Raw genomic sequence first — 27,751 nt, 5'->3', positions numbered from 1 at the left:
TTAGGGATGGAAAGAAATTGGATAGTACATCTGTACTATTGGTCTTCAAAGATAGGGTGATAAGATAATGGTTAGCTATAATGTAAGACAATATGCTCCATCACCGGTTAGATGCTATAAATGTCAAAGATATGGACATGTTGCAAATGTTTGTAGAGGGAAGCAGAGATGTGGCAGATGTGGAGGAGAACACCCTTATGGGGAATGTGGAAATAATCCTGTCAAGTGTTGCAACTGCGGAGGAAATCATACTGCAGCATATGGAGGATGCAATGTAAGGAAAGAGGCAGCTGAAGTTCAAAACTTAGAACTGAAAAGAGAGTAACTTATGCTGAGGCAGTGAAACAGGTGAGAAGTGATGATAGTAATTTGAATGTAAGTCAGGAAAGGAAAGTAATGACAAAAAATGATCAGGGAAATATTACGTTAGATAAATTAATTCCATTTCTTGCATATATTATTAACTGTTCAGAACAAGCAAGAAATAAAACTGAGAAGATTAAAATTATAGTGAAAGCAGCTACTAAATTTTTTAAGGTAAAAGATTTGTCTTGGAAAAAAATACATGATGAGCTAAGACAAGGTGAAGGGTCAGCTGATCTTGAAGCGTCTCAAACAATTTCATAATTTTAATAGTACAGTGGAATGCTCGGAGTTTAATAGCAAATGGGCAAGAATTTAAAGGTTTCATTAGTAATTTAAATCCTAAACCAGATATAATATGTGTTCAAGAAACTTGGCTCAAACCATCATTACAGTTTAATATTAACGGTTATTCAGTTCTATGTAAAGACAGGGAAAGTAAAACTGGAGGAGGGGGTGCTATTTTTATCAAAACTAACATAAAATTTATTCAAATACCAATACAAATAGTGTCAGATTTAGAAATTATTGGTGCTGAAGTATGGACAAATGAAGGGAGTGTTAAAATAATTAATTTCTATAACCCGTGTAAGCAATTAGAAAAATCAAAACTTGTAGCAGTCCTAAAAAATTGGAGAGGGAAAATAGTGTGGTGTGGGGATTTTAATGCTTATAGCACATTATGGGGTGATCAAGATAATTATAATGGAGAGATTGTAGAAGAGTTCATAGAAGAAAAAGGATTGATTGTTTTAAATAATGGAGAAGGCACTCGGGTGGATATTGTTAGAGGCAAAGAGTCTCCTATTGACTTGACATTGGTGTCTCAATCTATTGCTGATGTATGCAGATGGGAAATAATGAAAGAAAATACAATGAGGAGTGATCATTACCCAATAGTCATTAATATAGGGGTAGTTATGAAGCAGGAGCAGTTAAAAGTTGAGGGAAGGTGGAAGTTTGGGAGAGCAAATTGGGATATGTTTGGAGTTATGAGTGAAGAATGCTTGGAAAAGGTAGATATTAATAATCCAATTAATGAGGTTAATTCTGAAATTAGCAAGGGTGTAATAAATTTGGCCAAATTAAGTATTCCCAAAAGTAATGGGAATAGGAAAAAGAAAAAAATAGTTCCTTGGTGGACAATAGAATGTTCAATAGTTATTAAACAGAGGAACAAAGCGTTGAAGATATTGAAAAAAATGATAAGTTTTCACAATCTGATAAATTATAAAAGAAAACAGGCAGAAGTTAGAAGAGTTATTAAAAGTGCTAAAAGAAATTATTGGAGAAAGTATTGTGAATCTTTGGAGAAGAATTCAGCATTAGATAAAGTCTGAAATACTATTAAAAAAATGTTTTTTTCAATAATAAAAGAGAATGGAAATAATATTATAGATAATAAAAGTAAGGCTGAGGTATTAGGGAAGATGTTTGCTAAGATACATAGTACAGAGAATATAAGTAATAGGGAAAAATTAGGACGTGAAAATACCAAACAGCGGAATATAGAATTAATTCAAAATGATGAGGATTATGATGATTATATTAACAAGGGATTTTCCTTAGCTGAATTAGATAAAGTGTTGAGGAATTCTAGAAAATCGACACCTGGTAATGATCAAATCACTTATAATATGATGAGTAATATTAGTGTTGTGAGTAAAGAAAAAATGTTAAAACTGTTTAATAAAAGTTGGGAGGAAGGAGTTTTGCCTGATAACTGGAAGGAAGCTGTTATTATTCCTATATGCAAACCTGGGAAAGATCCATGTTTAACTGAAAGTTATAGACCAATAGCCCTAACGTCGTGTTTAGGTAAAGTTATGGAGAAAATGGTAAATAATAGGTTAGTATATTTCTTAGAATCCAAGGGGAAGATAAAGGAATACCAATTTGGATTTAGGAAAGGAAGAAGTACGATTGATCCAGCAATATGTTTGGAACATGAAGTTAGACGAGCTCAAATTAATAAAGAGAGAGTGATAGCAGTGTTCTTGGACGTGGAAAAGGCTTATGATATGTTGTGGAAAGAAGGGTTGCTGATTAAATTAAAACAACAGGTATAAAGGGTAAAATGTTTAGATGGATTAAAAATTTCTTAACTGAAAGAAAGTTAAGAGTGAAAATAGAAGGGGAAATTAGTTCAGAGTATCAAGTGGAAAATGGAGCTCCCCAAGGGAGTATTATAAGCCCTATGTTATTTAATATAATGATTAATGATATTTTTAGTAATATAGATAAATCCTTGGGTGTTTCACTATTTGCAGATGATGGTGTCATTTGGAAAAGGGGAAAGAACATTGAATTTATAAAACAGAAAGTGCAGGAAGCATTAAATAATGTAGAAGCATGGGCGTTAGAATGGGGATTTAGGTTCTCAACATCTAAATCTAAATTTGTTGTTTTTTCAAATAAGAGAGTGAGTAGTAATGTGGAACTTACATTTTATGGGAGTATAATAGAAAGGAGAGAAGAAATTAAATATTTGGGGATATGGTTTGATAAAAAACTCACATGGAAAATGCACATAGATAAGATAGTGGTAAAAAGTAAAAGAATTTTAAATATTTTAAGATGTCTAGTAGGCAGAGAATGGGGAGCTGATAGGAAAGCATTAAGAACGTTTTACATTGGATTAATTCGATCTATTTCTGAATATGGATGTATTTTATATAATTCAGCTTCAAGTAAGTTATTAGAAAAGATAGACAAAATACAATATCAAGCGTTAAGATTATGCTGCGGAGCGATGAAAACAACTCCAGTCTCGGCTCTACAGGTTGAGATGCCACTGAAGATTAGAAGAGAACAAATAGCAGTAATATATTGGGCGAATATTAAAGGTCATAGCAAAAATTATCCTCCATATTTAACGCTAAAACCTTGTCAGGAAAAGGAAAAGAAGAATACGAATAGTTTTGGATGGGTAATTTTAAATAAAATAAAATAAATTGGGATTGATAAAGTTCAAATTAGTTCGGTAGTTGTCTCTCCTGCCATCCCACCATATTAGAGCAGGCTGAAGTTGACTTAAAATTATTGGAAAAGGGAAGAGAGATGGAAAAGAATGAAGTGGAAAGTTATATTAATAAAGAATATTCAAAATATATCCAAGTATATACAGACGCTTCAAAAATGTCAAATAATCAAGTAGGGATAGCGTTTATTGCTCCAGATTTGAAGTTATGGAAAATAAAAGAATTAGTGATAAACTAACAGTGTATACAGGCGAATTAATGGCAATTTTAATAGCCTTAGAATGGATAGAGGGAATAGGAAGAGGAAAGTTTGTAATTTATTCAGATTCTAGTAGTGCATTAATTAATATACAAGGAATGAAATTGGAAGTTAGGTAAGATATTATAGAGGATATAGTTCAGATAATTTTCAGGGTTAAGACGAAAGGATCTCAGATTAAATTAATTTGGATTCCTGCTCACATCAGTGTGGTAGGAAATGAATTGGCGGATAGTTTTGCTAAGAGAGCCTCTAATAAGGAAATTGTTGAGTTAAATATTAAAATAAGTAGGAATGAGATAAAAAGTGTTGTTAAGGAGTACATGAAGGGAAAATGGCAAGAACAGTGGGATAGAGGAGAAAAAGGGAGATTTTATTATAAAATTCAAAAAAGAGTTGGGGGGTATAGAAAAGGTAATAGGAATAGAAGGGAAGAAGATATTATTTCCAGAATCAGATTTGGGCACACAAGGTTAAATAGTACTCTTAAGTTAATTAATAAACACAGTACAGGTTGTTGTAAATATTATGGAGAGATGGAAACAATACAGCATGTATTTTTAGAATGCAATAAGTATGTAAGGGAGAGAGAGATGTTGGTTAATGAGTTGAATAATTGTAAATTAGATTTAGAAGAAATATTTCAGAAATCATCAGGAGATGTAATATTTGAGAGTATTTTTTAGATTTCTAAGAAGGACGGATATTATGGGGAGGATATAAGCGTGTGGTCCATACTCCAACCTGGAAGGTGGCGGTAATGCACCTGTAAGTTGTTTGCCAACCGCCATAAAACAACAAGAAGAAGAAGAAGAAGATCGCTGTTTCCTCGCCTCTGATTGGCCACTGCATCTGCTGCTCCCCAAACCAAGATGGCGCCGACCCTGGTGGAGCATGTTGTCGCGGACGCTGGAGCGTTTTTAAAGCAAGCCCAGCTGCAGGTGAGTCCGTCAGGGGAGGACAGGTGGTCAGTGGGCCGCTGGTGGTGGAGCTCCGGCCGCGGAGCAGACGCTGCTGAGCGGACCGAATCTGGCCTCGACCCGCTGAGCCTGAAGCTGGTTCTGGCTCCGGACCAACAGCTTTACGGCGTTAGGATCTAACGAGTCCCAGCTCTGTTCCCGTACCAGAGCTGGGTACGGGTTCTGGTACCAGGTGCTCTGAGATCAGGCCGTGTTACCACGGCAACATGAGTGGCTTTAACTGTGACGTAAGACCTGATGACGTGCTGGTTTCCGCTGCAGGAGTTTGGCCAGAACATCTACACCCTGCGGGAGGTTCTGGACGAGATCCGGGATAGAACCACCCGGAGGAGTCTGGCCGTCCTGCCGTACCAGCTGACCTTCAGAGAGCCGAACCCGGAGCACATCAGAACCGGTACACACCCGAACTTCTACGGCACTCAAAACACGTCCGAACCGGACCTTAAAACCCGACTAAGTACCAGAAGTATAAACATGGTGGACCCTGGAAATAATGATTCATTTTCAAATTTTTGTCATTTATGTTTCCTGCACTACACTTTTACATGCTCGCTATCCACCTTATTCCTGGGAGACTTACTGTGGAAACGATTATGGGTCTTACTTCCGGTGACCACCGGAAGTAGCAGTATTTCACAGTAATTTGTAGGGTTTTTGCTAATCTATATTCATGATAGACGTTACATATGTCTTTTCAGTTTTTGAATAATAATAAGTAGAAATAGTAGACTTACATGCGGTCTGCTAGCAGAGAGCTGCTCAGTGCAGACGATCAGGAACAGCGTAAAGGTTTGGGTCGGAATTACACTTTAATTAGCAGCGATACTAGCAGCTCCTCTCTTTCGGAGAAATGACCGCAGCTGCTGCGCTTCAGACCTCAATATGGAGAATCTGCCCACTGGACTAGAACTGAACCGAATCACACATGAACCTGTAATACAAAGCGACTTGCCAGGGAAAAGCGCCTTAAGATGCCCTTGCGGAGCTCGGTAGCCACTAATCGCGGCTGTTCTGTAATAATCAAACCAAGATTAGTTTGTGGCTAGAATAAGCCACAATAACACTTTCTTGAAACAGCTCCCGAAACAAAAAGGCAGTGTTTCTGTGATAAGCGATAGGATACAAAAGAAATTTGGCAAAAAAAAAAAAATCTGAACTTGAAAAGAGAACCCAAAGTGCTTTATGTGTGCTCGTTTCATTGTGTGGACAAAACGCAACGGAAAAAACCCGCATCTACATGCGAAGCAACTGAGTCGGTTGTTACAGGCCCAGCCTCTCCCTAGGGGGGGCGGTAGAGAGCAATGAGTAGGAGCACGGAGAAGAAGAGCGGCGTGTGTTAGCTGTTAGAGACTTGAGCTGTGGAGTGGTTGTTGTTGTCCGTTTTTGCCAAGAAGAGGAATAAAGTTCAACAAGCTTTCATCTGCCTCCTCCTTGTTTTGCCGAAATATTCTCTCCACAGCCGAAATAGACACCAGCCTGTTCTGGACTCACCTAGGTAACACAGTGAAGTAGCTAACTATGCTAGTGCGGGACATTTGTGGCCATTTCTTTACTATATTCTACTGCTAACTGCAGGTAGCGGTTTAACAATATTGCCACATTTAAGCTAGCTGGTGTTCCCACATATTTTATAGCCTGAAACCTCTTACAGAAGCCGGTTAGCAAGTTGCTAACATGTAAACAAATGGCGGTTCCGGTTTGCGGCGGAAGTTCCCTAATTCACGCAAAGCGCACTGGAGTTAGGAGTAAAGTGGATAGTTCAGCTTGGTGGGGTTCGGTCTTTCAGTCATATACTTTTCTCTACTGTTGTATGTGGGTCATGGAAAATTATACAGAAGGTCATGGAACTTTTTTCTAAATACCAGTGGAAACCCTGTTATCTAAAGCAGAACCTGTCAGGCTGGTCAAACTGTGTCACTAATAGAACCCGAGTGAAGTTCTGGTAAAGTTTCAGAGTTCTGGTCTGGAACTTCTGGTGAAGTTCTGACCCGGTTTCAGTGACAGAGTTCTCCAAGAAGACTGGCGACTACCCCAGCCTGTCCGCCACCGACATCAAGGTTCTGGCTCTGACCTACCAGCTGCAGCTGGAGCACGTCGGGTCGCAGAACCTCAAGGCGGAACCGGACCTGAAGGTACTGGCCCAGTTCCCCTTAGAATCAGCAGAACCCGCCCAGATCTCTGACCTGTTCTTCTGTTCCAGGTGACCATCCAAAGCACACAGCGCCACCCAGAGGCTCCGGTCCACATTGCGGGCTTCCATCTTCCCTCCAGGGTACGGACCAAGGCCGGTTCTGGTCCTGGTTCTGGAAATCTGAGTTTTGTTTCTGTCTCTTCAGAGGACTGTGGACACTACGAATGCCAGACACACTCGGTCGGAACCATCCACTCAGACAGACCCGGACCAGTTCAACAGCTTCCAGTTCTGGAGGCAGCCATTGCCGAGCCTCCAGGGAGACCTGCTGGACCTGCTGGTGGGTGGCGGTTCTGCAGACAGATCCGCTGGACCTCTGGTGCTAACCGGTTCTGGTTCTGTTTCGTCAGGATCCGGCCGACCCGGATCAGCAGCCAGACATCCCGGCATCCTCAGAGACAGACGAAGACTTCAGCAGCTTCCGGTTCTGGAGAGACCCGGTTCCCAGCGTGGACCAGGACCTGCTGGCCCTCGTGGTGAGTCTTCATCAGTGACCCGGTTCTGCTGGGCCCGATTCCTCCGAGAGGCAGCCACTAACCTGTTAGTTTACAGGATGTGGGCGGAGCCTCGACCCAGGTGGAGGAGAGGAGGGCGGAGCCTGGGCTGGCAGAGGACCAATCAGACGACGATGATGATGATGATGATGATGATGGCTGGATCACTCCCAGCAACATCAGGCAGGTGAAGATGGAGTCGTCTGATTGGACGGAGGCAGCTGATGTCAGAGTGGGGTGCCTGACCACCGACTTCGCCATGCAGGTGAGTCTCTTTCAGTTCTGCTCGGTCGGTTCTGCTCGGTCCGGCGTCTGACCCGTCTCTGTCTCCAGAACGTTCTGATCCAGATGGGCCTCCATGTTCTGTCCGTCGGCGGCCTGGTGATTCGCCGCGCCCGCAGCTACATCCTGCGGTGCCACGCCTGCTTCAGGTAAGCAGTCGCAGAACCGCCTGCGGGCCACGTGTGTGCCCGCCCGCCTGACCCGGTTCGTTTTCCGGTTTGGTTTCCAGGACGACCAGCAACATGAGCAAAGCGTTCTGCCCTCACTGCGGCAACCAGACCCTGAAGAAGCTGGCGGTTACCGTTGGCGATGACGGCAGCATCCAGATGCACTTCTCCAAGAACCCCAAGGTCATGAACCCCCGAGGAACCAGGGTGAGACGCTTTGACCTTTAACCCCTGTAGAACCTCCAGGTGGGTCAAACTCAACCTGCAGGTTCTGCTGTTCTCAGAACCGGTTTGGGGCCTAAGGCTGCCAGGCAATGTTCCTGCTGGATTGAAGGGTTAAAGGTTAAATTAGGAGTCCAGTTGAAGCTGTTAAACTACTTGAACCAGAACCAGAACCACAGAGGCTAAAACAGAGCCATCTGGACCAGTACCCCACAGTTCTGCCAGCTGATTCAAACCAGTGGTTCTGGAAGACTGAACCAGCTGGTTGGGAACGTTGGACACTTCCTGTGGGAGTGTTGTTCCTTCAGGAGGTCCAGGTGTGGTTCCACAGCTGGTTCTGGTAGAACTTTCCTCAGACAGGAAGGCACTCTAACCCTGATTGTGCGTCCTGTCCACAGTACTCGCTGCCGCTGCCTCGCGGCGGGAAGCACGCCGCCGACCCCCACCTGGTGGAGGACCAGCGCTTCCCGCAGCAGCGGCTCTCCAGGAAGGCCCGGCAGAAGACGGACGTGTTCGACCCGGACTACGTGGCCGGAGCGTCGCCGTTCTGCCAGAACGACGTCTACAGCCGCGCCGCCAACCTGCAAATCCGTGACGGGCAGAGCGGCGCCGGCCGCAGGCGGGCCAACCCCAACTCCGCCCGCAGGAAGTTCCTCAAGAAGAAGTGATGGAACCAGGTCCAGCTCAGTTCTGGACTTTGGTTTCAGATCATGAAAATGAATTTCTCTCTTTGCGTTCTGCTCATATTTTCAAAACTCTGAACTAAACTTGAACATCTGGGTTCACTTGTAGGACTTTTCTAGAACCCGTTTCAGTTCTTGGATCAGAACCTCCTGGCTAAATAAATGCTTCGTTATTTTTATTATTACTATTAAATTTAGTTTGAATGCTTCTGTGTAGTTCTGCTGTTTGGCCACCGGGTGGCAGTGTTTGTAAAACACAACAAGACTTACAACTGAGGTTTTAATGAACAAGAAAACTCTGCAGACCCAGAAAGTTCAGTTCTGACGGTTGGGTACAAGCTGCACTTCAAGATCCCATCACCCACAATGATTCTGCAAGTCCATCAGAACCCTGCCGAGGTTCTGGTTCTGGCCCGTCACTCTGTGTCAGCCTCCAGTTCTGCTGCGGTCTCTGTGCGGCCCGGCTGAGAAGGTTCTGGTTTCGGCTGAGTGAGCGAGCCCTGCTCGGCCAGGATGTCGGCCTCCGGTAGCAGCGGTTCTGGTTCTGGTTCCTTCTGAGGGAGAATGAAGTCCAGCGGCTGCAGGATGGCAGAGACGTCGATGCGGCCCAGACCGCCGTACCTGTGCAGCTGAGATGCAGGAACACCTGGGAAGAGACAGACGCCTGGATCAGAACCCACAACACTTCCTCCAGGTTCTCACTGTATACAGGTACGCTGCGGGCCGCTCGCTCACCCAGAACCAGCGCCAACTGGGCCGGAGGGAACAGAACCTGCAGGCAGCGGCTAAGGAAGGGCAAAAGGTCGTCAGCGAATGACGAGCAGAACTGGACGAACAAATCCTCCTCTCTGCTGCTGAAGGCCGACTGCTCAGCCCGGTGGAACGCCACAATGACACGGGTCACCTGCAGGAGGAGACGGGTCAGAACCAGGACCAGAACCAAAGCAAACAGACAGCAGCTGATTCAATGCTTTGATCTTTAATCAAAACACGGACCGGGGCGGCGATGATTTGCTCTGCGGCTCAGAAGCCAAGTTTCATTCAGCAGCAGAGAAAAATCAAAAAGTCACAAAATGTATGGAGGACCCATCCTGCCAAAACTGGCAGTAAAAATAGAAAGCTTTATTTCTTTATGGAAATATGGCATTAAAAGATGAAAGAACTTTGATTATCTAGTGGGAAATTATTAATCATTTTCAGCTGTATTAACGTATCATTTATTTATGTAATTTTTAAAAATCTAATTCTGATTTTGGAAGGGGCGTGGCTTGTTGTGTGTGAAGGGGGCGTGGCTCCAGTCCAACTCACCGTCCTCAGGACGTCTTCCAGGCTACGGCTGACGTCCTGGGCCGCCCCCAGGGGGCAGCAGAGCCGCAGGTCGTTGAAGGCGCTCAAGACGTGGTTGAGGAAGCAGGCCAGCGGCTGGAAGTCCAGCAGGGCGGTGGGGGGCTGCAGGGTACCAGGCTGTACGCCGGGGGCCGCAGGGGCCAGTGCGCCCCCCAGCGCCACTGGCAGGGCCACCAGCGTGTAGCGGTTCATGTCCTCCTGGAAGCGGTCCGCAGCCTCTTGCAGCGCCGCCTGGAAGGCCTCCAGCGCCACCTGCTGGAACAGCGGCGCTAGCTGGCCCCGGAAGTCGGCCCCCACCCTGCTGAAGGACAGGCCGAAGTACATGCACTGGCCCAGCAGCGAGTCCAGCCGGGGGCCCACGCCGCGCCTCAGGTCCCTCTGCAGCGTCACCAGGAACTCCGCCACCCTCTGCGCCACCCAGCCGTGGAAGATGGCCGCCTCGCCCGGGGGACCCGCCAGCGGGTCGTCGTCAGAGAAGATGGCGCGGTACTGTGTGATGATGTCGAACAGGTGGACCCGGCACGCCTCCACCGTCTTGGTGATGTGAACATAAGGATCGTCATCGGGGACGGCGTCCAGCACGGAGCTCAGCCAGCCGCCGCGCGCCTGCAGGAACTTCACTCGGAGCTCCGCCTCTGTGAACACGTCCATCCGCCGAAGGTAGCCAATCACGCGCAGGCACACGGGCAGCTGGGCGTTAGAGCGCAGCTGCTGCAGCAACTGGTTGAGCATCAGCTGCGCCGCCTGCCGCACGTCCCACACGATGTCCTGCAGGAGACACCGTAACATCAAGCTGCTGGCCTCCAGCAGGCCTGCCGTCCACAGCCCACTCTCACCTGGATCACAGGTAGTGCGGCGTGCTTCCTCTCCAGCCGGCGGACGTAGGCGGCCAGCTCCAGCGCCTCCTCGTAGTAGCCGTTGCGGACGCAGGTGTCCATCAGCTGCGGGATCTCCAGGATCTCCAGGATCTCCGTGTGCCGGTTCAGAGTCAGGCTGTTCATCCGCCGGCTGACAGCGATCTCCTCCGCTTCCGTCATGAAAGTCCTGAGGAAACACTGGTCAGTCTGGAAGGTTCCTAACCCGGAAGCGCTGCTGCCCCTCGGATCACCTGGATGTTTCAGATCCAGGTCATTCTGAACTTTATAAATCAGTCTGCCTGGTGATTGTCCATCGGTCCATTTCCACCGATGGACATAAAGGAGGATATAAATTCAGGCGTTGAGTGGTTCCGTCTCTGGAACGGGACCGCAGTAAACCTGGTCAACATATTTAGTGTTCTCACAGATTATAGGATGTACAGAACCAAGACTGGGTCTAAAATAACAAACAGTGGATCGGCCTCCACCCGGACCGATACCAACCTGCACCTCTCTCCGAACCGGGGCAGCTTGTCCAGCAGCCGGGACACGCTGCCCTCCACCCGGCCGAAGTCCCGGTAGATGTGCTCGGTGCAGTCCGCGGTTCGGATGAAGGTCTGGTAGTTGGAGAAGGCCAGCTCCCGGGTCTGCTGCAGGATCTGGTTCCGCTCCTCGGCCAGCCGCTCCGGCTCCCGGCCCAGCTTATCCAGGCCGCAGGCGCTGAGCTCGGACAGGTAGGCCGAGAAGTCCGGGTTGTCCCTCCAGCTGTCCGGGAAGCTGTCCTTGAAGACGGACACCAGGATGCTCTCATCCTCCACGTCCATGATGCTGTAGCCGGAACCGCAGGGTCCGTCCGGGTCCGAGCCTCAGCTTTGCTTTCAAGGTGGAGGTGACAACCACTTCCTGTTCCTGCTTCTTCTGCTTTAACAGCTGGTGAAGATGCGCCGCGCCGCGCCGCCCCCTAGCGGACGGACTGAAAGACTTTGCCAGCTAGGTTTTTTGTATGGAGGGCCAAACGGGACAAAATTTTATGAATAAATACATAATTCAATCATTAATGAAACCATGAAGAAAATTGTTCTTTACACTACAGTAAAGAACAATTACAGTAATGTACTTGTACTTAAGTACAATTTTCATGTATCTGTACTTAAGTACATTTAATTGTGGATACTTTCGACTTTTACTTCACTATATTTTATAGCAAGTATCTGTATTTTCTACTTCACTACATTTCTATAAAGCTGTTGCGTTACTCATTACATCCAGGTCGCATTGCGCGCTTTTGATTTGTTCGTTAAATGTGAAGTTCAGGGACTTAACGTGGCGCTGCAACAACGTGACCCACTAATTACACGTGTCTGTTAGCCATCGTCTCCTCCTTTCACTCGCACGCGGAGCTCCGAGACATGCGCAGTGGTTTCCTCTGACTGGGAGAAGATCTCTGTCTAATCATCAATAACAGAATTCGTTACATAAATCAACAGATATGGTGACAGACGGTGGGGACTACGTCTAGCTTTTATTGTCACTTAGAAAAGAAGCTCAAAGAAAGGTAAGCTCTGTGGAAGTGATGTTAGCAAAGCTAACTTTTCAGGGACAAATTGCATTTGCTATGGAAAAACGTCGTTGCTCACTACCCTGAATTATTGTGCGGAGGTGTTGACTGATATGTTGCATATATGGGACAACGCTGTGACCAAAGTTATCAATACAGTGATGTGACATTCATGAACGTTTCGATTCTTCTGACCGGCTCTTTACTATTAACGACGGGCCTGGAGCCTCACTGAGAGCCGTTCTTTGTTCTTGTGATGCTCTGGTACTCTGCAACAGCTATTATTATTCTATTTAAATATATATATTGATATTTATTTAATCAGCGAACGTAACGCGTCCTACCGATGTGTTTGTGGAAATCATTTAGCCAGACTGTTTGACTGGACCATTTGCTTTACATAGAATCTGAATATCGGTGGTGGAGAAATGACACAATCAAGCAAAGAACCTGAGAAAAGGACGCAAAGTTTTGATATTGTCAGCACTATGATAGCAAGATAACAAGGTCTAAGGGGATCACATTTCACAGGTCAGTAAAAAGCTTTAATTAAAAATATATATATAAAGAAAGTGGAGAGTATGTTAGTTATGCTAGCTTAACTTTTATCACCTTCAGTCGGAGTATTTCTGTTCATTTAACACAAAAATAAGGAAGTGCAGGTGTTTAAGTTAGCTAATCAACCACCGCGAGTGTTCAGAGGATCACTTCCTAATGATCACAAAATGGAAATTCAAAAACATAAATCTGCAACAGACAAAATGTTCTGTTTGGTGTTTGTACGCACGTTTTTGTGTGGGAAATGTTTTTGTGGGGTTTTTTAGTATTAATTCCTGATGCACTTGAACGTAATCTTTGCTCTGCGCTCCTGGGGCTGTTGTTTATTGGTCGCCATGGCAACAAGTGAAGTAAAGCTGACAGACTGAGAAAAAAAATTATACAATCACCCGTTTTTCTACATTTTTCCCTGGACAAATTGCATCATTTGTTCGTAGAACGTGGCAATATTCAGATCAAATAGGATGATTGAGGGGCGTGCTGTGGTGGCGCAGCGGGTTAGCACGCCCCACGTTTGGAGGCCTTAGTCCTCGACGCGGACGTTGCGGGTTCGACTCCCGGTCCTGACGACCTTTGCCGCATGTCTTCCCCCTCTCTTCACCCTCCTTCCTGTCTGCCTATTGTAGAAAAAATACGAGCCACTAGCGCCGCAAAAACTCTTCGGAGAAAAAAAAAAAAAAAAATAGGATGATTGATCTTTATGAAATATTTCATAAAGCATAATGAGCTAAAGTTTGTTAAATTTTAAATCATGGCTCCTATTAAGTAAAATTAATTTTTTTTGCCATTATAAAGAGAAATTCACTTGTTTCTAGAACTGACAGAAACCAAACTATAGATTTATTAGCGGAGAGAAAATATATTTTACATATCCAAACATCAGCATCTCAGCTTTAAGCCACATTTTATAGAATCCAGTAATATTGATGGTCACTCTATTCACCAACTGCCCCAACCAGACCCAGAAAAGGTTTAGAGTCTTTATTATTTGCTATATTAAAGTCACATCATATCATAATTTACTGAATAAGACTGCCTGGCATTCACATGTAAGTTTTGGCTTCATTCTTAGCACTAGAAAAGAAAAGGCCTTCCAGTGACTGTGGTGCATCAGCACCCTGATCCCCCCCCCGCCCTCCGCTCCTGTTCGTTCCCACCAACTTGCTACACAAAGTTACACCTTTGCCAATAAACCCACAATAACGGCGAAAATAGCTCACAGCTGCTACACACCACACCAACAAACAATAATTAACAAAATGTGCCAGAGACCTCGACATGAACAACCACTACTTCCACACAGAAAACAAACATTAAATCGCAGCAGCAACTTCGCCTTGACTCGCCCTCAGCAGCGCCACCAAGAGGGGAGGCGGGAAACTGCGAGGGCCGGAAGAACTACCGGAGCCCAGGAGGCACAAACAAGGCAGAGTGCCGAAAGGCAGAAATAACAAAACAGCAAAGAAAAATAACTAAATGAGACAAAATTCACAAATACTCGATAGAACATGAATTAGAAATAATAAAGCACATTTGTAACTCTGTTACACGAATAAATAAAACACAAGAAGAGCAACAGAGCATGCTCACCTGTCATGGTGGCAGATGTTACAGCGGGAGGACGGTCGGGTCGCCTTGTGCTTGTTGCTCCTTGGTCAGTGCTCATAGTTTACCATCAGGTGTCTTAATTGCTGTTTAATGCAGCAGACAGTTGTGGTTTCTGACATGGGCGATATGGGCAACCGCCCAGGGCGTTATCTTGTTAGGGACGGCACAAGACCTCTGCGGATTGTGGCACAAAGATGGAACCAAAGCAGAACAAAGAGTTTGAATTGATAATGATGTTATTTACTTCAGCTCCAAGTGTTTTTATGTGGATCTTTCAGATCAATTTAAGAAGCCATTTTAATCATATTTCACATTTTATTGTGTCATGTAGCGCGGGGCGCCGGTCTCGGACTCGGGTTAGGTGGTCTGCAGCACCACTGTGCAGCTGTCCCAAGTTTGACTCCTCTTCCTCAGTGGGATGTTTTCCCGCCCCACCTTCTTTTCCTGCTGGATTTCTTTCAAAATAAATGCCTTAAGCCAAAAAGTGAAGTTCATGCTATGATAGGACAGGAGACCGGATGTTTCCAAGTAGCTCAACACTTGTTAGGTCTGTTTAAAGTCCATTTTTCAGGGAAACAACTTTCTCTTGAATGTGTTTATTTTATGTTAAATGAAACATTTCAAAGGTTTAATAATTTCTCTCATTTTGTCTTACATTTAACTCAGCAGGTCATCCCTGAAATTCTGATGCACAGAATCACAAGTCTAAATCTAAACACAATAAAAACATGTTTTATCATTAAATGTATTAAAATTAAGTAGGTAAACTGAATGGTATTGAATTAGCGACTAGGTGATACATCCAGCCACTACTTTCACTTTTAATACTTTGAGTATTTTCTCCACCACTGGTCATAGCATCATTAAAATTCAAAGTTATGTCAGTGAATGCAAGTCAAGTGTAACTGTATGCATGTTAAAAACGTGACACAATAACCAAATATGAAGCAGACAGATAATTAAATGCATAATTAATTATTTCATGGTTCCTGCAACATCAACAGGAAATAATTTTAGCTGCCACACTCCAAGGGGCGGGGCTTGTGACGTCATTATGCTACTTGGTCCCTAGAGATGAGGAGGTAGGGTTAGGGTTATCATTTAATTAATGATTGAATGTAGTTATTTGTGTTGGCTCTCCAAATGTAAGAAGCTCCAGGACAGAGATGGATCAGAAGATGATTCACGTTTTTCACTCAGATAAAAAGAAACAGTGGAAATAAATATGTAAATATTGATTCAATGCACATAAATCAATTATCTAAATAATACATAACTGGATGAAACATTCATTAATATTTATTGACTTATAATCAGTTTGTGTTAAATTTCCTATATTAATTACAAATAAGGCATTAACCAGACTCTAGGCAGCCAATCAGAACCGTCCGTACCGAGCACAGCTGAGGCTGTTCAGGGAGGAAGAGGAAGCGATGAAGAGGACGGACATTAAACACACCAGACTCTTAATGAACCGTTTATATTTGTGGTTCTGCAGGCAGAAAGTGAACAGAACAGGAAGTAGAAACAATAAATAAGACACTTGACCTGCGCTGACGCAGAACTAACGTTAAAAAACTGTTACTAAGCAACAGAGACGAGCTGATGTCATCGATCAGATGATGTCATCGATCAGATGATATTTGGTTGAGTCTCATTCATGGTCAGGTTTCATTTGTGCGTCATGCTAGATGTGAATGTTTTGGACACAAAGCCCCGCCCCCTCGGAGGAGGGGCCACGGAACCCCGCCCCCTCAGAGAGGAGGAGGGGCCACGGAGCCCCGCCCTTTGCACTCTGGTTTCAGTCCAGGTTCTGAACTCGACGGCAGATTTCAGTGGTGAACTCGGAGCACTTGGAGTTTCCTCCCAAGTCCTTGGTCAGCACCTGGAACAGTAGCAGCACTTGTTACCACGGCGACAGCACCAATCATTTAGCATGATTAAATCTGATGCACATCAAATCATTATGACCAGCGGCTGCAGAACCGATCAGAACCGCCTCACCTTCTTCTCCTTGATGGTATCAAAGCACGCCGTCTGGATCTTGGCGGCGTATTGGTGAAGCCCCATGTGGCGCAGCATCATGACGCCACTGAGCAGCAGGGCGGTCGGGTTGGCCAGGTCCAGGCCCGCGATGTCCGGGGCGGTTCCGTGCACCTGTGGGACGCACACAGGTTCGGTTGTGGCAGCTTATCGGAGCCATGGCCACAAGGTTGTCGGTGCCTGTCACGGCAGCAACCCTCTAACCCGTTGGTGGACACCTTCCTATCGAACCTTTTTGACCTGTGAGACTCCAGAAGCAGCTGATGGGTACCGGCGGGCGAAGCGGCTCAGGTGGTTGCTGAGGCAAAAACTCGGACCTGGGAGGAGTTTGGAGAGACCATGGAGATACTGATACGGGCTGTCAGGTCCCTGTATGACCGGTGTCAGAGCCTGGTCCCCATTGCTGGCAGTAAGTGGGGCTCGTTTCCAGTGAGGGTTGGACTCCGCCAGGGCTGCCCTTTGTCACCGATTCTGTTCATCACTTTCATGGACAGAATTTCTAGGCGCAGCCAAGGTGTTGAGGGGATCCGTTTTGGTGGCCTTAGGATCTCATCTCTGCTTTTTGCGGATGATGTGGTCCTTTTGGCTTCATCAGATCATGATCTGCAGCTCTCACTGGAGCGGTTCGCAGCCGAGTGTGAAGCGGCCGGGATGAGGATCAGTGCCTCCAAATCCGAGGCCATCATGGTCTTGAGCCGGAAAAGGGCAGAGTGCCTTCTCCGGGTCGGGGTGTCCTGCCCCAAGTGGAGGAGTTCAAGTATCTCGGGATCTTGTTCACGAATGAGGGAAGAAGGGAGCGGGAGATCGACAGGCGGATTGGCGCAGCATCTGCCGTCAAGCCGCGTTGTACCGGTCCGTCGTGGTGAAGAGAGAGCTGAGCCAAAAAGCGAAGCTCTCGATTTACCGGTCGATCTACGTTCCCACCCTCATCTATGGTCATGAGCTTTGGGTCATGACCGAAAGAACCAGATCGCGGATACAAGCGGCCGAAATGGGTTTTCTCCATAAGGTGTCTGGGCTCTCCCTTAGAGAGAGAAGCTCAGTCATCCCGGAGGAACTCAGAGTAGAGCTGCTGCTCCTTCACATCGAGAGGAGCATCATCTGCATCTGGTCAGGATGCCTCCTGGACGCCTCCCTGGTGAGGAGTTCAGGTCCCACCGGGAGGAGGGGAAAACCCAGGACACGCTGGAGGGACGATGTTCCTCTGCTGGCCTGGGAACGCCTCGGGATTCCCCCGGAGGAGCTGGAACAAGAGGCCGGGGAGGGAAGTCTTGGCCTCCCTTCTGAAGCTGCTGACCCCGCGACCCGACCTCGGATAAAGCGGAAGAAGATGGATGGATGGATGGATGATAATAATAATAATAAGAATTGTTATTATTATTATTATGGAGGAAGTTGTTGCAGTCTGAGAGAAAAATTCAAATGACTGATTTTTTCAATCAAATGAAAAAACTGGACCCAACTGACATCTTGAACAACCTTCTACGAAGTGAGATCTTGAAATGTGCTTGTTAAACCCAGACCCAGTGGATCGGGTCACTGACACCAGAACCACAAGAACAGCCGACCAGGCCGCCATCAGGACTGGATGATTCTGAGGCTCTCACCGACTCAAAGATGGCGACTCCGTTGGCGCCGATGTTCCCGCTGGGAGTGACTCCCAGTCCTCCAATCAGACCGGCACACAGGTCACTGAAACACACAAGGTCACCTGAGGTCAGCGCTCAGACGGCAGGCCTCTGATTGGCCGACGGTGTGTGACTGACCTGAGGATGTCTCCATACAGGTTGGGCATGACCAGGACATCGAACTGGGTTGGGTCCTGAACCATCTGGAAGAACACGGGACAGGTTAAAGGGGGGGCGTTTCCCAAATCTGGGTCAGAACCGGTTCCGTTCGGACTCACATTGAGGCACACGGTGTCCAGGTACATCTCTGTGAACTTCACGTCCTTGAAGTTCTCCGCCACCTCCCGGCACTTCCTGAGGAACAGCCCGTCCGACATGCGCCTGTAGAGAGACGGCAGACCCGCATCAGTCCGGCCCGGTTCTCCAGAACCGCAGAGTAGCCGACCGGGACCGCAGCCTCACATGATGTTGGCCTTGTGGACGGCCGTTACGCTGCTCCTCTGGTTGTTCCGGGCGTACTCGAAGGCGTACTCCGCAATGCGCCTGCTGGCGTCCTCCGTGATCAGCTTGATGCTCTGAACGACGCCGTCCACGATCTGGAACAACCGGACCAGAACCACACGGTCAGGGTTCTGATGGACTGGAGGAGGAACCGGCAGGAACTGAAGGCTTCCCTCCTTCTAGCATTAGCTTCTGCTAATAGATAGCTAACATACTGTGAGTATTTAGTTTATATTCAGGCTTATCACCAGCAGGGGGCAGCAGAGTCTCTGCAGGAGCATTCAGGGTGAAGAGTTCTCTGTGGTTATCTAGCATAAACATTAGCCTGCTCACAGTGAAGCATGGTGGTGGCAGAATCAGGATGTGGGAGCTGGGATCAGAAAGACAGATGGTTCTAAAAGGAACCAGAACCGGGCCAGAGGTTGAAAAGAAATCCAACATGAAACCACAAAGGTCCGAGGTGGAGGAACACAGAGAACTCCTCCTACTACTCACCACGTGTTCGATGCCGCTGTACTCGCCCTCCGTGTTCTCCCGGATGGTGACCAGGTCCACGTCTGTGTACGGCGTCCTGTAGCCCTCGATGGAGACGCAGGGACGCACATTGGCGTAGAGGTCAAAGGTCTTCCTGAGCAGCAGGTTCATGGACGGATGACCGGCAGCGATGGGCGTCTTCAGAGGACCTAGAGGAGGAGAGGCCAGATTGGTTAGCAACAGGAGCAACAGCAGCAACAGGAGCAACAGCAGCAACAGCAGCAACAGGAGCAACAGCAGCAACAGCAGCAACAGCAGCAACAGCAGCAACAGGAGCAACAGCAGCAACAACAGCAACAGCAGCAACAGCAGCAACTTCGCTGCAGCATCGTTAGCGGCAGAATCAACGTTAGCTGCATTGCTAGCAGCGGACCACTTTTTTCAGTAGCAATTGATCGTGTTGCTGTTTCGGATCCAGTAGTCAGACTTCAAGTACTTATCCAAATCACTGTGTTACTATTTTCTTTTGTAATTTCATTTTATTTCCTCTATGCGTCTTGGGGAGCGACTGCCGTTTCTATGCAACAGTATCCGCAGCGACAGAAACATAAACAATGGAGGGAGACGCGCATTTTGTCGCTGGAAAAACAGGAACTATTTACAGTTTCTGTTGCCAAGTCCAATTATTATAAGCAGCTTTGGGATTGTTTTTTTTCTGAAGTTGCTTGCAAATTTAATGAGTCACTGGTTGCGTTTTTTGAGCTCATTTTTGAACATGAAGTTACTTATTTAGGCTTGGAAATAAGCAGAGACACATAATAAACCCCAGAATTTGTCTGACTCCCAGATAGTTTCAGTCAGACTCTATCATTTCCCGGATGATCCGACCCGCCGTGTCTTTATTAATGTCAACTTAATATATGACCTCTGAATGACGTTCGCTTTGCGCTCCAGAAACTGAAAACATGGAGACTAATATGAACAGAGCAATAAACGTGAAAACAGCCACCAATGAACAAGTCCGTAAAGTTGCACAATTAAACACCATTATAATCATTAATATTAAGATAAGTGTCAAAATCTGTGCAGCCAGCTGAGTTGCGCTGCGACAGCAAGCACAGGGCCGTAACGCAGAACCTGGAGGACGGGGCAGGGAGGGGCCTTAAAATCCTATTTATAGTTTTCCAGACAATAGAAAACAAAAACACGCACAAATTACTAAAGTTGTTTTTTTATTGTAACCATTAAAAAATCTCCCCTTCAGTTCAACCTTATCAATGGAGACACATTGTTGATGTTATTGTAAAATAACTTACAATTAAATATTGGCAAAGATCAACCTGATTTTCACAGCGTTGTTGTTAGCAGCTGCTGAAAGTAACTAAAAAAGTTACTTTTAATGTAACTTAGTTACTTTCCAAATCAAGTAATCAGTAATCTAACCGAGTTACTTTTTCAAGGAGTAATCAGTAATCTGATTAAAGTTACTTTTACAAAGTAACTCTGCCATCACTCATTGCTAGCTCATCATTAGCGGCACTGTTATGGTCAGAGTTAGCCTCAGCTGCAGCATTAGCTTCATTGCTAGCTCATCATTAGCGGCACTGTTATGGTCAGAGTTAGCCTCAGCTGCAGCATTAGCTTCATTGTTAGCTTCATCGTTAGCGACATTAGAACCTTTCAGGCCGATCTTGCTGCGGTCCATGGACTCTTTGGCGTCTGCAGGGATCATCCACTTCCCTCCGGGTCCCTTGATGGCCGTCACGTTCCTCTCCTCCCACTGGACCGGAGCCTGCGGGGGAAAACTCGGTTCAATTCTCTGTTCCGGATCCGGAGGCCCACTTCTGGACTGGCGCCGACTCACCTTAGCGGCGTCAAAGATCTTGACTACGGCGGCAGAAATCTCTGGGCCGATGCCGTCTCCTGGAATCAGAGTCACCGTCTGCATCTGGACCCAAACAGAACCGCTATCAGTTCCTCTGGACTGCCTCAGAACCGTCTGGACCCGGATCAGACTGAGCCTGGTTCCGGTCCAGCAGACCAGAACTTCATCAGGAGACTCCAGCAGGACAGCACAGAGAGGTTCTGTCTAGAATCGGATCAGAACCGGGTCACCGCTGGACGCAGGCAGGGAAGCTAAGAAGCTGCTCCTGTCCAAGACAACCATCCAGAACCGTCCAGAACCAACTGGACTTCTGTAGGACAGAGAATTACCTAAGGACCAGAGACCAGGGCTGGGCTCAGGTCAGAGGTCAGAGGTCAGACCAGTCAAGGTTCTAAAGTTAAAGCAACACCAGAGGAACCGGGACTGGAGGTGCTGGTCCGGACCCAGTTCTGAGACCCGTTTCACTCACCCCTCTGGAGAAGGAAGAAACAGCCGGCCTCCTGTTGGCTCCGCCCATCACCTGTCTCACCTGCAGCAGACAGGAAGCAGCTTTACTTCACCTGAACAACTAAACACAAAGCCGTTAATAAATAGAATAGAATAGAATTCAACTTTATTGTCATTGCACTGTCACAAGTACAAGCAACGAGATGTAGTTTGCATCTATCCAGAAGTGCTCTACGAGATATAGATTTTTATTTACAGATGTACAAGACTATGTATGTATGGACTATAAGGGGTTATAGCAAAGAGATATAGATATTGTTTATAAATATAAATATGGGAGCTGTAAGAGCCAGTTAATGGGGAATTCATATAGAATAATAATTTAGATTAAAAATGTATAAATATGCTTAATTTAATTTTAAGAAATTCATGATGAGTATATTTTCTGGAATGTATAACTTAGTTAATATAAAGGGATACTTTTATTGTGAAAAGTAATTTTGGTTTCCACTACGTAATGCATAACATTAACATTGCCCGTGTGCACGTTTGAGGTCAGATTGCAGTTGGATACGGTGGAAGCAACACAATTTTTTGACCGATCTGTACCGAGCCTTTCATTTCTTCTGTAAGTTGGAGTTCTTTAAGTAAACATCATAAAAGAAGACTTGGTTTCAGTCGAGTGATTCAAATATTGGTTGTTAGACAAACTGCAAAGGTGGTACAACGAACCTTTGGGACGCAGAGTGCCACTACAGGAGCTATATGCACAGATTATACAGAATATACAGATTATACAAGAATGTTAGGGAATGGATTATATATAATATAATACAAGATAATAATAAATCAAACATTCCTCAGTCAAAATGTGGAGATATTAAAGCCACATGTTGAATTATTTATCTTATTACTTTGTGGTTCAGGCGCCAAAAATGTTGAATTGTAATAAAAACATTTTAAAAACTTGTGGTGCATAGATGCTGAAAGCTGCTTCTCCTTGTTTGGTTCTGGTGATGCAGAGCTGAAAGCTGCTTGCTTATCAATCAATCAATCAATCAAATTTGCCTGTGAAGGAAGCAAAACTTCTAGTAGCCATCTTTCAGCCAGCTGGCATAAAATGCACAGCAACAGGTGGGGGGAGGGCAACCCAGCATCAAGAGAAAACATTTGTAAACAATGATGGATCGGCCCTGGTTTAAAGTTCTGTCCTTCACTGAGAGGTCAAGGTTCAAACTAACAGGAGCTCTGTTGCTACACCTAAACATCACTTCCTGTACACGTGTTTTAATGAGTGATGCGTTCAGTGTTGGCCGAAATTAACAGAGACGCCCCACCTTCTTTTCCTGACATTTGACCCTTTAATCTTATGTATAGGTTTCAGTCCAACTCGAAGGAAATCTTAAATTAGTCACTTTTAAATGGAGTCTGGTGTCGGTGAGGCTAGGCTAGCTTCCAGCCTCTGGTTCCAGTGGTTGCGAGGATTAACGGAACAAACTGGCCGAGCAGTGAGCAGCATGAGCCGGCTAATCGCTCCAGACAGACGAGGGAAGATTTCTGGATGAAGCTGAGGGAATTTCTTCATCATCTGATTTCCCTGCTGAAGGACGCCAACACCGCTGCTAACAGCTAGCAGGCTAATAGTGGAGTCAAACCCCTGATCTAACCGCAACAGAAACCCGGAAGCTTCGGTTCCCACAGAGAGCCCCGCCGAACCCCGCCGAACGCCGCCAAGCTACGGCGGAACCACTGGTAGAGACTTTCCAACAGTTCCACAACATTTTCCTCTTACCAGTGACCTCCACACGCTGCCTGCCGCCATCCTGACAATAACCTGAGATCCTCCGAGTGCGAGATGTCTCACTACGAACAGCCCGCCACAGAACAAAGATCCTATGACTGAAAGATGCCTCACTGCTGTATTAAAATTGGACACTTCCATTTATCCTACTTTCACATCTTGAGTTTTCTACTTCTGACAACTATATAATGTTTCTGTTATAATGTTGAACAGCAGGGGTGTCAGACTCCAGTCCTCAGGGGCCGCAGGCCTGCAACTTTTAGATGCGCCTCTGCTGCACCACCTGAATACAATAATTAGGTCATTAAGGCTCTGGAGACCTGATCTACACCAGGAGGAGGTCATTAGTGTGGCACAGCTAAAAACTGCAGGACAGCGGCCCTTGAGGACTGGAGTTTGACACCTAACACAGGTCACAACCAGATCAAATTAGTTTTGCTTTTTTTAAATATTGCTGTTGGCCTGAAATAAATAAAATTAAAGCTGCAAGCAGCCTCGGGCGGCCCTCGCAGCAAGCGCCGCTCCGGCCTATTGGCCACCGCGGGGGTTCCGGCCACCGCAGAAGCTCTCGCACGATTTCCAGAGCCGCAGCCAACTCCCCACCGCAGAAGCTCCGCCGCAGTTTCCAGCACCGCCGCCCGCTAGCCACCGCAGAAGCTGTCGCGCATTTTCCACACCCGTCCACCAGGCGACACGCGTGAATGCGTTCGGCAGCGCTCCCCGACGACTGTCGAAAAATCTGGTGCAGATCGGTCGATGCGTCGAGGAGATACGGCCCATGTATTAACTTAGGGGGCGCAGTGGAGTCAAATTACATTTCAACCTAGTTGGGCTCTTTAGAGGTGAACAAAGGTCATGCATATCCAGTTTGGCGCCAATCGGATGATCCATGCGTGAATAAGAGCCAAACGTATGCATATGGCGAGGGACTGATATTCGCCATTTGGCCACGCCCACACGGTTCAGCCAGCAGCGAGCATTGACAGAGTTTATCATCCGAATCATCTTGATTAGGTCAAGAGAGCCATAAACAGAGCTTTGAAAGGAAAAAAACGGCACTTCCTGTTCTGAGGGGGCGGGGCTTAGATGACGTCATAATATGATGACGTACGATCGTCCGGCATCCCACCAGGAACACTCATGCCAAATTTGGTGCAGCTCGGTCAAAATATGTGGAATGTAGAGGCAAACGTATACGAACGGCGTTGCCGCCATTGAAAACTCTTGGCGCTTTAAAGCAAGCGAGACCAACTTCCTATCTGTCATCCAACACAGAATCACCTTGATTAGGTCAAGAGAGCCATAAACAGAGCTTTCCAAGGAAAAAAAGGCACTTCCGGTTCCGAGGGGGCGGGGCTTAGATGACGTCATAATGTGATGACGTAGGATTGACGGGCAAGCCTCCAGGATCACTCAAGCCAAGTTTGGTGCAGCTCGGTCGAAACATGTGGAATCTAGAAGCAAACGTATGGCATCGGCGTTACAGGTCACTTCGCCACGCCGCCACGCCCAGCTGCTATCTCAAAGTCGGTCGGGGTTGGAATCCTCAACACACCAACATGTCTTCTGTGTCTGGACACAGTTTCATGTTGATTAGGTCAAAGGGCTAAGATAGCGACCGTTCACAGTAAAACATGACACTTCCTGTTCTCAGGGGGCGTGGCCTAAGTGATGTCATCATTTGACCATTGGATATTATTGGACACTCGATTATGATCAATCACTGAACGTTTGGTGTCTCTGTGAATTTTTGTGTTAGAATTACAAATTATTTAATTTTTTCCTCCATTACAACATTGAACTTTCATTCCGTAGGGCAATGCTGCCCTCTGGTGTCGAATTACTGAAATAATGAAACTATTTCAGTGGGCAGCAGAGGGCAGCATTGCCCTACAAACAACGAACATGGACTGTTTATTATGTAATTACACAGAAGATCTCTCTAATTCATTCTAAGGGGGCGGGGCTTAGATGACGTCATAATATGATGACATAGCATTGTCAGGTATCACACCAGGATGAGTCAGGCCAAGTTTGGTGCAGCTCGGTCGAAACATGTGGAATCTAGAAGCAAACGTATGGCATCGGCGTTACAGTTCACTTCGCCACGCCGCCACACCCAGCTGCTTCATCGCAGCCGGTCAGGGCTTGAATCCACAACACACCAACATGTCTTCTGTCTCTGGACACAGTTTCATGTTGATTAGGTCAAAGGGCTAAGATAGCGACCGTTCACAGTAAAACATGACACTTCCTGTTCTCAGGGGGCGTGGCCTACTTAAAAAAATAATTTCACCACAGGGTATTTTAGGACACCCGATGACAATCAATCAATGAAAGTTTGGTCCCTCTCTGTGTTTTTGTATAGGAAATATAAGAGTTTCGTGTTTCATGGCGAGTAGGTGAACTTTGACCCCTGCTAACCCCCCTTCAACAAGCTCATGCAGTCACCAATTTGATAACTTTAAATCAAACATGCCTTATGATCAGACTGACCGAGTTTGAAGCCGATCAATCGAAATCCCTAGGAGGAGTTCGATCAAATGCAAAGGCTGTAAACGTCAAAGTCGAGGTCCAAAATGGACGTTCAATACAAAATGGCCGACTTCCTGTTGGGTTTCGACCATAGCTCTAATAGACTTTTTTGTACGTCCTGACAAGATACACATATGTACCAAGTTTCGTAATTCTAGGTTAAAGCATGGCTTGGGGCTGTTCATTTAAAATACTCTAGGGGTCGCTATAGATAAATTAGGCCACGCCCACCAAATATTGTTATGAATTCCTGTCGGTGGGTGGATAAGGATCCATCCTAGTGAGTTTGGAGCAGCTGGGCCCGAAATTGTGGAATTCAGAGCCAAACGTATGGCAACGGCGTTACAGGTCACTTCGCCACGCCGCCACGCCCACCTGCTATGTCAAAGCCGGTCGGGGTTGGAATGCTCAACACACCAACATGTCTTCTGTCTCTGGACACAGTTTCATGTTGATGAGGTCAAAGGGCTAAGATAGCGACCGTTCACAGTAAAACATGACACTTCCTGTTCTCAGGGGGCGTGGCCTAAGTGATGTCATCATTTCACCACAGGGTATTTTAGGACACCCGATGACGATCAATCAGTGAAAGTTTGGTCCCTCTATGTGTTTTTATATAGGAAATATAAGAGTTTCGTGTTTCATGGCGAGTAGGTGAACTTTGACCCCTGCTAACCCCCCTTCAACATGCTCCAAAACTCACCAATTTGATAACTTTAAATCAAACATGCCTTATGATCAGACTGACCGAGTTTGAAGCCGATCAATCGAAATCCCTAGGAGGAGTTCGATCAAATACGAAGGCTGTAAACGTCAAAATCGAGGAAAAAAATGGACGTTCAAGACAAAATGGCTGACTTCCTGTGATAGTTGGCTAATAACATTAAATGTAAGTTCTGAGTCTTTTGGTGAGCTCTACAAGTGTACCAAATTTCATGTCTCTACGATGAAGTACGTTCATACCATTGTGTCAACAGAAAATTGCTAGTTGCTGCCGTTGAGCAATTTTTTTTGCGATTTTTGTGACAACCTTAAAATTCAAAATTTTGAATTTTTCTAGTCGCGACCGCCAAGTTTGGTGAGTTTTTGAATATGATAAAGCCCCCAAAAAGGCGCCTCTTTGGGGGGGCAGAATCGTAATAATAATAATAATTAAAGCTGCAAGCAGCCTCGGGCGGCCCTCGCAGCAAGCGCCGCTCCGGCCTATTGGCCACCGCGGGGGTTCCGGCCACCGCAGAAGCTCTCGCGCGTTTTCCAGAGCCGCAGCCCGCTCCCCACCGCAGAAGCTCTGCCGCAGTTTCCAGCACTGCCGCCCGCTAGCCGCTGCAGAAGCTGTCGCGCATTTTCCCCAAATTACATCTCAAACCCGTTGGGCTCTTTAGAGCAGAACAAAGGTCATACATATCCAGTTTGGCGCCAATCGGATGATCCATGTGTGAATAAGAGCCAAACGTATGTATATGGCGAGGGACTGATATTCGCCATTTGGCCACGCCCACACGGTTCAGCCAGCAGTGAGCATTGACAGAGTTTATCATCCGAATCATCTTGATTAGGTCAAGAGAGCCATAAACAGAGCTTTCCAAGGAAAAAAACGGCACTTCCGGTTCCGAGGGGGCGGGGCTTAGATGACGTCACAATGTGATGACGTAGGATCGACGGGCAAGCCTCCAGGATCACTCAGGCCAAGTTTGATGCAGCTCGGTCAAAATATGTGGAATGTAGAGGCAAACGTATACGAACGGCGTTGCCGCCATTGAAAACTCTTGGCACTTTAAAGCAAGCGAGACCAACTTCCTATCTGTCATCCAACACAGAATCACCTTGATTAGGTCAAGAGAGCCATAGATGAAAGTTTCCAAGGAAAAAAATAGCATTTCCTGTTCT

At 46.2% G+C, this 27,751-nt stretch overlaps 3 protein-coding genes across 5 annotated transcripts; 1 reads left to right on the top strand and 2 right to left on the bottom strand.

Moving 5' to 3' along the window:
• The first annotated feature begins 3,043 nt into the window (after positions 1 to 3,043).
• Positions 3,044 to 8,830, top strand: nob1 (NIN1 (RPN12) binding protein 1 homolog). Of its 2 annotated transcripts, none has more exons than XM_032559828.1 (10): positions 3,044 to 4,544; positions 4,845 to 4,977; positions 6,582 to 6,715; positions 6,784 to 6,855; positions 6,920 to 7,054; positions 7,125 to 7,250; positions 7,327 to 7,533; positions 7,602 to 7,699; positions 7,780 to 7,924; positions 8,338 to 8,830. In XM_032559828.1, exons 1-10 carry the CDS (start codon positions 4,476 to 4,478, stop codon positions 8,605 to 8,607), a joined length of 1,389 nt encoding a protein of 462 aa, XP_032415719.1. In that variant the 5' UTR covers positions 3,044 to 4,475; the 3' UTR covers positions 8,608 to 8,830. The 2 variants fall into 2 exon arrangements, with proteins under 2 accessions (XP_032415719.1, XP_032415720.1); XM_032559829.1 differs by having other exon boundaries at positions 3,045 to 4,544; positions 7,780 to 7,963; positions 8,338 to 8,453.
• A 58-nt stretch (positions 8,831 to 8,888) lies between these two features.
• On the bottom strand, positions 8,889 to 11,751 carry cog8 (component of oligomeric golgi complex 8). The gene is made up of 5 exons (XM_032559827.1): positions 11,331 to 11,751; positions 10,806 to 11,013; positions 9,931 to 10,737; positions 9,358 to 9,526; positions 8,889 to 9,268 (listed from the first exon to the last, which is right to left on the bottom strand). The coding sequence occupies exons 1-5, from the start codon at positions 11,648 to 11,650 to the stop codon at positions 9,039 to 9,041; spliced, it is 1,734 nt and encodes a 577-aa protein (XP_032415718.1). The 5' UTR covers positions 11,651 to 11,751; the 3' UTR covers positions 8,889 to 9,038.
• Positions 11,752 to 15,831: 4,080 nt separating this feature from the next.
• Positions 15,832 to 23,437, bottom strand: idh3a (isocitrate dehydrogenase (NAD(+)) 3 catalytic subunit alpha). 2 transcript variants are annotated; one of them, XM_032559831.1, is made up of 12 exons: positions 23,321 to 23,437; positions 21,551 to 21,610; positions 21,061 to 21,144; positions 20,874 to 20,988; positions 19,218 to 19,405; positions 18,684 to 18,817; positions 18,500 to 18,602; positions 18,360 to 18,424; positions 18,201 to 18,285; positions 16,555 to 16,707; positions 16,310 to 16,435; positions 15,832 to 16,274 (listed from the first exon to the last, which is right to left on the bottom strand). In XM_032559831.1, the coding sequence occupies exons 1-11, from the start codon at positions 23,348 to 23,350 to the stop codon at positions 16,352 to 16,354; spliced, it is 1,101 nt and encodes a 366-aa protein (XP_032415722.1). In that variant the 5' UTR covers positions 23,351 to 23,437; the 3' UTR covers positions 15,832 to 16,274; positions 16,310 to 16,351. The 2 variants fall into 2 exon arrangements, with proteins under 2 accessions (XP_032415722.1, XP_032415721.1); XM_032559830.1 differs by having other exon boundaries at positions 15,832 to 16,435.
• Positions 23,438 to 27,751: the final 4,314 nt, after the last annotated feature.

Source organism: Xiphophorus hellerii, chromosome 4 (genome assembly GCF_003331165.1).
Source record: "Xiphophorus hellerii strain 12219 chromosome 4, Xiphophorus_hellerii-4.1, whole genome shotgun sequence".
Lineage (NCBI taxonomy): Eukaryota > Metazoa > Chordata > Actinopteri > Cyprinodontiformes > Poeciliidae > Xiphophorus > Xiphophorus hellerii.
This window is presented reverse-complemented; position numbering and strand designations above follow the sequence as displayed.

What these genes read in the sequence shown, in the direction of transcription:
- nob1 (XM_032559828.1), top strand. Translation starts at nt 4,476, where the DNA reads ATGGCGCCGACCCTGGTGGAGCATGTTGTCGCGGACGCTGGAGCGTTT. An exon ending in CCCGGAGCACATCAGAACCG is followed by an intron (nt 4,978 to 6,581) that starts GTACACACCCGA and finishes ACCCGGTTTCAG; the next exon opens with TGACAGAGTTCTCCAAGAAG. An exon ending in AGGACCTGCTGGCCCTCGTG is followed by an intron (nt 7,251 to 7,326) that starts GTGAGTCTTCAT and finishes GTTAGTTTACAG; the next exon opens with GATGTGGGCGGAGCCTCGAC.
- cog8 (XM_032559827.1), bottom strand. Translation starts at nt 11,650, where the DNA reads ATGGACGTGGAGGATGAGAGCATCCTGGTGTCCGTCTTCAAGGACAGC. An exon ending in CGGTTCGGAGAGAGGTGCAG is followed by an intron (nt 11,014 to 11,330) that starts GTTGGTATCGGT and finishes GTGTTTCCTCAG; the next exon opens with GACTTTCATGACGGAAGCGG. An exon ending in CCAGTTGGCGCTGGTTCTGG is followed by an intron (nt 9,269 to 9,357) that starts GTGAGCGAGCGG and finishes GTCTCTTCCCAG; the next exon opens with GTGTTCCTGCATCTCAGCTG.
- idh3a (XM_032559830.1), bottom strand. Translation starts at nt 23,350, where the DNA reads ATGGCGGCAGGCAGCGTGTGGAGGTCACTG. An exon ending in AGATCTTTGACGCCGCTAAG is followed by an intron (nt 20,989 to 21,060) that starts GTGAGTCGGCGC and finishes TTTCCCCCGCAG; the next exon opens with GCTCCGGTCCAGTGGGAGGA. An exon ending in GTCCACAAGGCCAACATCAT is followed by an intron (nt 18,603 to 18,683) that starts GTGAGGCTGCGG and finishes GTCTCTCTACAG; the next exon opens with GCGCATGTCGGACGGGCTGT.